The 13,142-nt window shown below is 27.3% G+C and overlaps 1 protein-coding gene across 1 annotated transcript; it reads right to left on the bottom strand.

The window, feature by feature from the left end:
• Positions 1-4,132: 4,132 nt before the first annotated feature.
• Phum_PHUM266910 (proboscipedia, putative) lies at positions 4,133-7,485 on the bottom strand (the record flags this gene model as incomplete). The annotated part of the gene is made up of 5 exons (XM_002426610.1): positions 4,133-4,443; positions 4,552-5,466; positions 5,572-5,779; positions 7,215-7,357; positions 7,455-7,485. The coding sequence occupies 5 exons, from the start codon at positions 7,483-7,485 to the stop codon at positions 4,133-4,135; spliced, it is 1,608 nt and encodes a 535-aa protein (XP_002426655.1).
• Positions 7,486-13,142: the final 5,657 nt, after the last annotated feature.

The raw sequence follows: 13,142 nt of genomic DNA, 5'->3' as shown, positions 1-13,142 counted from the left end.
CATAACCTTGTTGACCTTTTTTACCATCTTCTGATCTTGATCTTACTTTACAGATGCTGTTGTGACCAGAGACGTGTTTAAGAAAGAGATGGAAACAGGAAGACTCACAAAAATTGATGTGATGTTACAAAACTCATTCAATAGATATTTATTCCTGAGGGATCAGAAATTATTATTATTATTATTAAACTTTTCAAGGCGTTTGTGGGTTTCATAACAATCCGTATAAGATTAAAATTCAGGTACAGGTACGTAAATTTTTAATTTTTTATTCGTTTCACCGCCGCGCATGAAATTTTTTTTTTTTTTTTATTCCCTCTCGTAGTCTATTATCATTATTATCGTCGTCGTATTTTTAAAACTTTTTTTTTCTTTCTTTCTTTCTTATTCTCCTCCCTTTTCTTTTCCTTTTTTCTCCCCATAAAAAAAACTCCGCGATTCAACGTTTTTTTTTTCTAAAAAAAAAAAAAATTATTCAGATTTTTGATAAATGGAAATAAACTGTTATTTATTCGAAGTTTGGAAACCTTTGAATGAATAAAAGAATATATCAGTAAAAAAAAATAGAGAGAGAGAGAGATAGAAAACGGGAAAGAAATGGTAATAAAGAAAAGAGAGAGAGAGAAAGAAACGATAAAAAAAATTTTTTTTTTTTATTTTTCGGGACTGATTTTGAAACATTTAAGCCCGGGACTGAAGTCAGTCGTCAATAAAAGACATTCAACGAAGGATGCGGATGTTGACGTTGATTGATGTCATCCCTGTTCACGATTCTATTTCTTCGTTGAATCTTTTTTATTTTTTATTTAAGAGAGAGAGAGAGAGAACATAAAGTTTTGCAAATTATTATTATTATTATTATTTTTTTTTTATTATTTATTCTGGTAAAAAATTTAACCGAAAAACGTTATTATTTACAAATATTTATTTGATTTTATCAAAATCTCCCTCTCTCTCTCTCGTCTTTTTAATTAATATACTAATAATAATAATAATGATGATTTTTTTTATATACTTACGTAACGAACCCCTTTTTCGAACACACGCACTCACACACACACGCATCCCCTCGAGGGTTGAATGAAAATTTTCAAATTAATTATTTTAAATCAAAACAAATTCGATTTTTTTAATAAATTATTAAATTTTATCGATCGCCATGATTAATTTTATCGATTATTTTGAAAAAAAAAAAAAAACAAATAATAATAATAATAATTTAATTTTAAACCCTTAGAAAACGTCACACCCTTAAAAAAAAAAATTCTAAAGAAAAGAAAGGAATAAAAAAAAAAAAAAGAAAAAAAATTTTTAAATGGTGTAAATAAAATTATTTAATGTAGTTTTTTTTTTTTTTATTATTTTTCTACATAACTTATTATTATTATTATTAATAATATTTATTTATTTATTTTTTGTTTGGAAAGCTAATACAATAAATTTCACGTTAATTATCTAATTAATTAATTAATATACACATTTTAGTTAATTGATAAAAGTCTCCTCTTTATATTATTTTTTAATTTAAAATTTTTAAGGCTTTTTTTTCTTTTATTTATATAAATCGTTATTTTCTTAATAATAATAATAATAATTAAAAAGGTAAACGTACGTAAAGTTTTTGACATTTTAAAAAAGGAAAAAAGGAAAAAAAAAGGAAAAAAAGGAAAAGTTAAAGTTTGAGACTTTTACCTTTTAACAACGAATTGATTTTACATTTTTTTTTTTTTTTTTGTCGAATAATTTACACAAAACGACGAATAACAATTTTTTTTTTAATAAAATGTTTTACAATATTTACAAAATCCACAAAATTATAAAATTTTAAATATCCGCGTAAAACGGGGATTTGTTTGTTTGTTGCGTGTGTCGTTAATTACGAAAAATTTAACAAACGAAAAAAAATTCATTTTTTATTTTATTTTTTACAATTGCGTAAATTTTTTTTTTTTGTTTTTTTTCATTTGAATGTAAAATTTAACCTTTGACCTTATTTTTCTTTTTTTTTCCCAAGATTTTCGTAACGCCAAACGGATTTTTTTTGGTCGAAACTTCGAACGCACAACGTTTCTCTTTTTGCATCACATCATAGAACGGTAAGTTTTTTTTTATATTTTTTTATTTTTTTATATGAAAAAGGAGAGAGAGTGAGAAAGAGAGAGAGAATGCGTATGCGTGTGCGTACATACACACTTTAATTTACACAAGAGGTCGGAAAGCAAAAAAATAAATTAATTAACCGGACGAATATATTCAATTTATTATTGTTTTTGTTTTTATCAGTGTTACCAAAGTAACAAACAAACAAAAAAATTATTATTATTATTATTCTGACCGGTTTAAGTCTAATCACTTGATTGGATATCGAAAAATGTGACGCAAAAGAAATTTTCATTACTGCGATTGCGTTTACCTAATTTTTCCAGTATCCATTCCAGGAAAGGGCGTGCTTTTTATTTTATATGGAAAAAAAAAATTTTTTTTCCAAAAATTTATTTCGACCTACTAATATTATTATTATCATTACATCCTATTTAAATTCATCTTTCTCTCTCTCTCTTTCTCTTTCTCTCTCTTTTCACAGAATTCTTTTTTTTTTTTTCATTTATAACTTTTTAAAGTTTCATAACAAATTTTTTGAAAAAAAAATTTCAAATTTTTTTTTTAGTTTTTTTTTTTAATAATTTTTTTAAATAAGCTCATTCATTTTTTTTAAAACAAAAAAAATAATAATAATAATGATAATGATAATGATAATAATAATAGAAATTAATTAATTGCATTATTGCACTAATTATTAACATAATTACATAATGATATTTTTTCAATCACACATAAATTCATTGAAAAGGTCATTTTAAAGCTTCACTATTATTATTATTATTATTATTATTATTATTATTATTATTATTATTATTATTATTATTAAACGTGCGCGTTAAAAATTTTTTTACTTTTTTTTTTCTCTTTTTTTCAATCGATTTTTTTTGTAAATACAAAATTAATTATTTTGATGATAATGATAAAAGTGCAATTTTAATTATTGATTAATAAGTAATAGTAATAATAATAATAATGAGTTTAAATAAATAATTTAATTTGAATGACGTAGCATACATGTAAGGCATGATGGCAAATTGTTTTTATTATTATTATTATCTTGATTTCCGGTTTATTTACGTCATCTTCCGGCGGTAAATTTTTTTTTTTAGTAAAAAGTTACTATTTTGACTTTTTTTCATTTCCAATAATCGATAATAATAATAATATTTGAAAATGACCGGAGGATTCTAATTATCAATCCATCGTTTTTATACCCACGGATATTATTATTATTATTATCATTATTATTACGGAAATTGATTAAATGAAGTAATTCCGCGAGTAGTTTGTTAATAACACAAACATTTGAGATTTTTTAAAATAAATGCAAAAGGATAAATAAAAATTCATTTAAAAAAATTTAACGTGGCGGCTGACTTTAATATAAATGACTTCTTCCACGTTCGAATCGATAATTTTTTTTTTTTTTTTATATATTTAATGGCTCGAACTAATTTAAAAAAAAAAAAAACGTAACAAAACTAAGAGGTAAAAGTAAAAAAAAAATAATAATAATAATTTGTAACGTGTTTGTTGTTCGTTGGTTGTTGTTGTGGCGATTTAAAAACAAAATTTATATATTAATTTTTTTATTTATTATTATTATTATTATTATTATTATTATTATTACGTTGGTTTCCGTTTTATTGATTAACTCGTTGGAAGATTTAAAAAGTTGAATATAAAAAAAAAAAAAAAAAATTTTTTTTTTTTGTAATTTGTTGTTAAATTGCTTCGCCACTGATTAGTTTTTTTTTTTTTTTTATAGACCTAAAGCCGGTTTTTATAGCTTAGTTTATAGTTTAAGACTATATTTTTTTATAGCTGTGTTTTTGTATATATTTTACTACGTTTTTAAAATGAAAAAAAAAAAAAAAAAATTAAATGCAAAGAGATAATTATTATAGTTTGCGTTGAAGCGTAGTACGCGCTATAAAAAAAAAAAGTGCTATAATTTTGCCGTGTGACGTCACACAAATCATAGATGAGAAAATGACCTTTTTTTTTTTTTTTAATATAATATCATCTCTCAGCTAAGCTGATAATATTCAGGAGCGAAATCGTTGGATAGATTGCTCAAAAAGTTAAAATCTGATGAACTACTGCTATTGTCTGCCGGTGAAGGATTATGATGAGGTTCGTTGTAAAAATGATGAAAATGATTGAACTGGTCGTTACTAGATTCTGTTTGTAGGCTTGTAGGAGGCGTCATGATGTTCGCAGAAGCGATAACGCTGTTGCCCCCCGCCGCAGCCACGGGAAATTGTTCGGTTACGCTAACATAATTTTGTTCAGGTGTTTGATGTTCGAAAAAATGCTCGTTTTTGACGGAATTTGTGTCTTGCTGGTGGTGAAAATTTGTCGCCTGCTGTTGAGGTTGCTGTTGCGGTTGAGTTTGTTGCGGTTGTTGCGGTTGCTGTTGCTGTTGCAAATCGTAATATTCGTGACTTTGCGTTCCTGTCAATTGCGTATGATTCCCTTGCGTTGAATTTGAATTTTGATAATAATGATAATTATTCGACGGCATTTGATATTCGGTTTGTTCAGCGTATTGACTCTGATAATTCCTGTGATAATTTTGATAATTTGTTTGAGTTTCTTGACTCTGTTGGTAATTGTTATACTGTTGGTTTTGCGGACAATATTGATACATGTTTGATTGCTGAACGGAATAATTCGTTCGATTTTGTTGCATGGATGGAGATTGCTGTTGTAAAACAGTTCCGCTCGTTCTCGGTACGTGCACCCCGTTTAAACGAGGCGATTGCTGTTGTCGGTACTGATTATTGTCGTACATCATTCTTTGCTGTTGAATTTGATAAAGCTCTCTCGGCGAATAATTCACTTGTCTTCCATAATTTTGAGTCTGAGACTGATTAAATCTATAATCGCCGGTCGATTGAGGTGATTGATTTCTCGGCGGCATCAACCTGACGGAATGCTGATTGAAATGCGGAGTTTGACTTCTTATCGTCGAACTACTTTGCGACATTATAGTCGTCGCCGTGACTGTGGCTAACGTCGCGACGACCGTTGGTGAACTTCTCGGACGAGGTTGTGGAGGGAAAATGGTTTGATTAGTTGTTCCGATCGGGCTAGATTGTTGTCCCAACGGTGTACCCGGCGTGCTAGACGGAGTCAAACTACCCGGTGGAGGTATTTGTATAACATTTCTATCGGGTATCATAATGGGTGGCGTGTTTTTATCAATGGGTAACGGACTTTTACTTCTTTCGACTTTGATTTCACTTTTAAGGTTCGGAGATCGAAGAGACGTCATAACACTACTACCGTCATTCGATCTAGAATCTTCTTCCGTCACAATTTTTTCAAAACTTGAATTCGAACTTGCCACGCTACTCGCTCCCGATCTCGAATTACTATTATACGTATTGTTATTGTTGTTGTTGTTGGTGTTGTTGTTATTATTATTGTTATTATTATTATTATTATTTTTCCCTCTCATACCGTGTGTTAGTTCGAGTCCCGTCGGTGTCAGATCACAGTTTTGACAACTTTTCTTTGAATTTTCATCTTGGAGCAACAAGGATTTATCATCGGATTTCGAACCTTTTCCACCCGTCGGCGAATCTTTTATTTCTTCACCGTCTTCTCCTTGTTTGCTCAAACTTTGACGCTTGTGTTTCATTCTCCTGTTTTGAAACCATACTTTAACCTGAAACAAACAAACAAACAAACAAATGATTTTTTATTTTATTTTTTCGTTGAATATTTCGTGCGAAGAAGGATATTAAATTAAAAAAAAAAAAAGTAATTAAAGTTTTCATTCTTCTTCTTCTTCTTTTTTTTTCAGTTTGCCATTTCCTCCTCTTATTATTATTATTATTATTATTATTATTATCCATTATAATCATTATTATTATTATTTTTTTTTTTTTTAAATTCTATTGTTTTCTATTTTATTTTGTAATTTTTATTATTTTTTTCTCACATAAACCGCTATTGCTTAATTTATTGTTTTTACGCTACATAATCATTACTATTATTGTTGTTTGTTGTTTGTTGTTGTTGTTTGAATCAATTACACGCACGTTAAAACAATACCGAGAGAAAAAAAACATACCCGAATGTAATTTTTTTTTTTCCCATTTCCACGTCGTTTCTATTGACGTGGCAGTAAAAAAAAAAAACGATACAATCGAAAAGAAAAAAAATCACGTGGGTAAAAAAATCATCGACTTTGTTAGTTTTTATTTATTTTCCAGTCGTTTTATTTTCGAGTTTATTTATTTATTTATTATTATTATTATTAGTTTTTCCAGCAAAAAGAGAGTGAGAGAGATTGAGATAGAGAGAGAGAGAGAGAAAAAAAGGGCAACGTGAAAATTGATCGATGAGAATGTAATAGAGAAATTTCCGTTAAAATCAAATCATGCTTAAAAAAACAAATATTCAATGCTGTTAAAAAGGAAATTTCATATTTCCGATACGGTATGAAACAATGTTTGTCATTTTGAGATTTTTCCTTTTTTTTCCTTTTTCTTCCTTTCTTTTTATTCCTTTTTCTAATACGAAAAAGTTTTATAAAGTTTTTTTTTTTTTTTTATTCTAAACTTAAAGAATAAGAAAAAAATTCAGTCGAGTGACGACGACGACGATGCCATTTTTAATAAATAAATTTAAAATTTACTCTCTCTCTCTCTTTAAACAAAAATTATAGCGCTATATAACGTGCTATAAATATAGAACTATAATTTTAAAAAAAAGGAAATGGTTTTGAAGCAGTTAAAATTTGGGGAAAATTTTCTTTTTTTTAAATTTAGTATATCCGACTCAATCGATATCGTTTCGTTTCGTTTTTTTAATTATTTCCAAAAAAAACCGGAAACGGATTCCTTCCAAAATTTTTTTAGATTTTTTGAAAACATAATCATCATCATCATCATCATCATTATCATCATCAATTGGTTTTTTTTTTTTTTCATTTCATCCTTTAATTTCGATTTTTTACTCTTCTCAGGAAACCTCGTTTGGTTTTTTTTGTTGTTGTCGACGTTTCCATTTCCGTTCGGTCCGTTATTAAATAAACGATCGAATTTATACTTATTATCATTATTATTATCATTATCATTATTATTATTAATAATTACCTGTCTTTCGGTTAAATCCAAAGAAGCAGCAATTTCGATTCTTCTAGGCCTGCACAAATATTTATTAAAATGAAATTCTTTTTCTAATTCTAAAAGTTGTGTGTTCGTGTAAGCAGTTCTCAATCTTCTCGGGAGTCCATTTTCTGAAATTTAAAATTTATTATTATTATTATTACTATTATTATTATCATTCGCACTATTATTATTATTTTTTTGAAAATTTTCGAACGTGTGAAGAACGGTTTTTTTTGTTTTCTTCCTTCCGTTTCATTAAAAAAAATTTTATTGGTTTTTAAACATTATATCGTGTCACTAGATTTTTCGTAAAAACGTGACGGGTGATATAAAAATATAATATTAATTACAAAAAAATTTTTTGGCACGATTATTGAGATGTCATTCGTGTCAGCTGTCAGGTAATAAGTGACTTTTATACTTCTGATTTTGTTTATGTTGGTTTTGTTATAATTAATTATCTTTTCGTTATTTAAAACATTCGCGTTGTTGTTGTTGTTATTGCCACGTTTCGGCAAATTTAAACCGTCAAATAATTTTTAATATCGGTTTATTTTTTGCATTATATATTTGCATTGTAATGACGATGATTACAAAAAAAAAAAGTGAAAATTTGAGTAACGTGACAACAAAAACAAAACAAAACAAAATCAAGTTTTTTTTGTTTATGTTACATTGCAAATGTTTTGTTTTGTTTTTACGACTAACAATCAAAAAACAAATCAATTTAATTCGAATATAACAAAAAAAAAAGAAACCTGATGAAACAACTTTGACAACACCGTGAATAAAAAACAAAACAAAACATAAAGTTTATGTTTTGTTTGTGATTCGTGTTTGTAGAAGATGCTGGGTCATTTTTATCACCAACAAAAAAAAAAACCCCCTTTATAAAAACGAGCTACCGAAATTTAATTGAAATTGAACCATTCGAAAAACATTCCGCCATTGTTCTGTCACTCAATCATTTTCTTCTGTCAAATTATTTTACATCTTCTCGCTCTCTTAGAATTTTTTCATCCTTTTTTCTCACCGCCGACTTTGAAAACCTTTGTGTGCCGGTTCTTACGTCATTTCATATTTTGTTTTCCTTGTCGTCGTCGTCGTCTAGCGTTGAAGTTTTTTTTTTTTTGTTTTGTTTCTGAATTGTTTTTACCACCGAAATTTATCCGGTACCGCCGTTTGTAACGTCATAATGATAATAATAATAATAATGGGAAAATCTAACGCGATGGAAAAACAAAAAAAATTTTGAGGAAAATGAAGCATAAAAATTAAAAGCGCGTAATTATCAATCAATAGACAGGAAAATGGGGGGGAAAAAAACAAAACAAACAACAATAAACCGGATAGAGAAAACAAAAAACGGAAATACACGTAATTAATAATAATAATGATAATAATAATAATACGGATTTTAACTTCCTTAAAAAAATTAAAAAACCGCGACGCGTACAAATAAAAAAAAAAAAATGGCGATCGAATATATTTTCCTGTCAGTACCTGAGGTCAAACAAACAAAAACAAACAAACGAACAAACGGATTTATTTTATAGCATTACCAAATAATTAAAAAAAAAAAAAAATTTTTTTCGCCATTGAATTTCGTAAAACCGACAAAAACTCAACCGGAAGTTGCGAAATGAAAACAAAACAAAACGAAAATTCAAATAGCAGAAGACGTTGTTGTTGTCGTCTGCTATTATAATTTGTTTTTTTTTTCATTGTGAAAATTGTTAAACGATTATATAAGGTAAAACGACTTGTAATAATTTTTTCGAATGGATAATAATAATAATAATAGGAAAGGGATGAAAAAAAAAAAAATTTAAATCTCATAAACCCCTTTTTCTCCAGATTTTCCAGTAAACGTTTGTCTCTCTGTATGTGTGTATATATGGAAAAACTAAACGAGATTGAAACAGCTTGAAATTTTTTCTTATTACACGAAATCCATTTTATTTAGTCGTGGTAGTAGAAGAATCATATCTAAAAAAAATTTTTTTTTTTTTTTGTCATTTCTCTGAATATATTTATTTGACCGTTTTGTTTCTTCTTTTTTTTTTTTTTTTGTTTTATTTCGACAGCTGTCACTTTTCATATATTTTCTGCTTTTTTCTCCAGTTTTATATTTTTTTTTTTCTATCTCTCTCTTTCTCTCTCTCTCTTCTCCCTTTTTCCGTTCCTTCGTTCTTCTTATACATTCCCTATTTTTATCCATCCATCCATCCATCCATCCGTTCGTTGGTTTTTTTTCTTCTTCTCACTTCTGTTCTCCAGTTCTTTCGATGGGGGAGGAAAAAAAAAGAGAGAGAGAGAGAAAAAAGTTTTCCGTTGGTTTCCGTAGAAGTTTTAATTAAATAAATGGAGGAATTTAATCTTTTTTATTTTATTTTACTTTTTTTTTTTCTTCTTACTTCGATTGACGTTGATTTTTTTTTTTTTTGAAACGACTTCGTTTTTCGAATTCGAAATAAAAAATAAACGCGGGAAAAATGGCAGAAAAAATTGCGATTAAAAAATTTTTTCTGGTAACTAAAACCACGACGGGTAATCGTGAAATTTTTTTTTTTTTGGGCGAAAAAATTTCCCTTAACGATTAGTTAAGTAAAATCAAAAAATAATTTGTCGGCTTTTCTCTCTTTCTCTCTCTCTCTCTGTTTTGTCAACGGAGTTGTTTAAAGGTGAATGAGAGAGAGAGAGGGAGGGAGAGAGATCGTACAGGTGCGCGTGCGTGTATACTAAACATATTTACTCATGTAGGCATGCGTTTGCGTGTTTGATTATTGCAATTCCACGTTTCTTTTATATATTTTATCCTTTTTTTTTTCTTATAAACGTCCGCCATTGTTTTTCGATTGTCTTTTTCTTCTTTTTTTTTTAGAGTAAAAAAAAAAAAAAAAATTTTTTTCTCACGGCCTCAAACGTTTCTTCAGTTATTTTCATCATCATTATTATCAACATCGTATTCTTTTTGTCTTATTCCGTTTCTGCATTTTTTTTTTTTTTTTTTTACGTACAATTAGGGGGGATTTCTCTTACGATAATAATAATAATACCAACAAACATGAGAATTATTATAGGAAAAAAAAAAAAAGTGTCATTAGTAAAAATATAACAGAGAGAGAGAGAGAGAGAGAAAAAGAGAGATGCGATAAAAAGGACGCGTTTCGAGTTTTAATTAGAAATTTTTTTTTTTTATTTCGAGTATTAAATATTTTTTTTTATTTATTTAATTTTCGCATCGAAAACCTTTTTCTCTTTCCTTCCTTCCTCTTGTTTCCCCCTCCCTTTTTCCCTTTTCCTCCTCCTCCCATAAATTTTTTTTTCCTTTTTTTTAAAAAAAAAAAAAAAAAAAAAAAAACGAAATAAAATTTTTTGCGGTTGAACAAATTTTATTTCATGAGAGAAAAAAAAAAGAAAAAAATTTCTTTCACAAACACTTTCTTTTTTATACTTAACAACCTTTTAAAGGAAAAATTCAAAGGAAAGAAAGAAAAAAAGAAAGAAAAACCTTTTTGTGAAAAGGAAAGCGAAACCTTTTTTTTTTTTTTTAAAAATTTAATATTTTTTGAATAACAATGTATCGAAATCCGTCGTTTTTTTTTTCTTTTTAAAACGTTATCATTATTATAATATTATTTATTCAAAGGAAAATAACCGGAAATAGTTGTAAAACGATAGAGGATTTTAAATGGTAATAATCGAATCTTCTTCTTTTTTTTATGATAAAAATGAAAAGGATGAAATAATTTAAGAAAGTTTTTTTTTTTGGATAATTTTTGGCAAAAAAGGAAAAATGATAGAGGAAAAACTAGGAAACTTCCCAGAGATTTCTCTGGGGAGCTCTAGGAAGAAAAAAACCAACAAAATGAAAATGACTGGAAAAATTTGGATATTTTCCAAAAAATTATAATCTTAAAATTTACGAAAATTAAAAGAAAATCAAAACATTAAAAAAAAAAAAAAATGGAGCTGAATAGAAAAGAAAAACGTTTTTATTCTTCATCTCTCTTTCTCTCTCTCTCTCTCTCTCTTTCTCTTTCTCTCTTTTTGTTTTTTTTTTTATTTTTTCCACCTCATCTTCTCCTATTTTTTTTTTTTTTTGTGGGGAAGTAAATGGAGAAAAAAAAAATATGAAAGTTTTTTTTTTTTTTACCTCAGGCGTAACAAAAACAAGAACAAAAAGAAAAGAAAAACATTCGGATTATTATTATTATTATTATTATTTTAAACCACGCAACGGAAATGAAAAGAAATAAAGAAAGAAAGAAAGAAAGAAAGAAATTTTCTCTTTTCATATTAATTCTAATTCCACGACGATCGATAAATAATATTAACTCATTCGCGGAAATTTTTTTTTTTTTCGTGATTCGCTTAAGGAAAAATTTATTTCGCAAAAAAAAAAAAAAATTCGTTTCGTTACGTTTTCCGTTTGTTCGTTTGTTTGTTACTCTCAAGCACAACAATTCGGTTACGGTTTAAAATAAAAAAATCAACAACCGAAAAAAATTTAAACTTTTTTTTTTAATCATTTAAATGTTTTAGCTAACAAACGTCGATTACGTATTTTTTTAAAATTTTGTTTGTTAAGAAAGCAACAAACAAGGTGTTTGTTATTATCGTATCCACAGCAGGTGGAAAAACTCTTTCAAAAAAAAAAAAAAAAACAACCGACGAACCTTTCAAACAATACAAATTATTATTTAATTTTAAAATAATTTTTTACAATTATGTTATCGTTAGTATAAAAATCCCTACCCGCCATTTTGTTTTTTTTTTTACTCGAGGAGCAACCCGAAGCGAGTTTTGCGGGTAGTTAATTGTACCCCTGTCGTACCTAATTTTTTTTTTTTTTATTCTCGATGGGTCGCCATTAAAAAAAATTATGTGTAATTTTTTTTTTAAAATTGACGTAATTAAATTTAAATAATTTACCAAAAACTCTTTTCGGGATTTTTTTTTTTAAATTCCGGTCGGGGAAAAAAATAGAAAGAGAACGACAGAAAGAGAGAGAATATTTCTAACGAAAAAACTCCCCCCCCCCAAAAAAAAACCGTTAAAAAAAATACGAAGATCAATAACGATCGTAATGATTTCGATAATAATTTTCCACATTTTCGCGATTTTTAACGTCGTCGGCGGTGATTTTATAAAAAATCACTTAATAATAATAATAATAGTGATGATAATAATAATAATAATTAAAATTTAATAAAATAAAAATTAATTTAAAATAATATTGATAATTTTTCCCTCACTCGTAAAATCATTTTGCGGAGTAAAAAACAGTTTTTTTTTAATAATATAAATTAATAAAATCTAACGTTTTAGTTAAGTAATGATAATAATAATAATAATAATAATAATAATAATAATTTTCATCCCTTATTCCTTTGAGAATTTTAGTTTTTTCATTCCCCTCATAGGGGTTGTTGTTGTCGTTGTTGTTTTCTCTTTTTCTTTTGCCGTATACGTCAAAAACATTATAAAAAAGAAAAATATGGCGATGATTATGAGAATGAGAAAAAAGGCAAAACGGTAGAGAAAATAAAGATGAAGAAGAAGAAGAAGGAGGAGGAGGGGAAGGTAGAGAAGGAGGAAAAAAAAAGGAGAGTGGATGAATGTGTGTGTGTGTGTAAGGGAAAAAGAAAATTTGAGTGACAGGAGAGCAAGCTCCGCCAATGACGATGTCGGAATACTGATGAGAGAAACATGTCAATCAAATTTAGTTTTGAGTTAAAAATTATTCAGTTGGAAATTTCAACTTTTGTTAGAGAAAAACACATGATTAGTATTAAAAAAATCCCCAAAAATTTAAAATGATGCTTTTATTTTATTTTATATTTTTAGGCGGAGAGAGAGAGAGAGAGAAAAAAAAATCTAGGGTGAAATTCTTCATCTTCTTCTTCT

Source organism: Pediculus humanus, genomic scaffold (genome assembly GCF_000006295.1).
Source record: "Pediculus humanus corporis 1103172107642 genomic scaffold, whole genome shotgun sequence".
Lineage (NCBI taxonomy): Eukaryota > Metazoa > Arthropoda > Insecta > Psocodea > Pediculidae > Pediculus > Pediculus humanus.
Note: the sequence above shows the minus strand (reverse complement) of the source record. Positions and strands in the feature narration are given on the sequence as shown.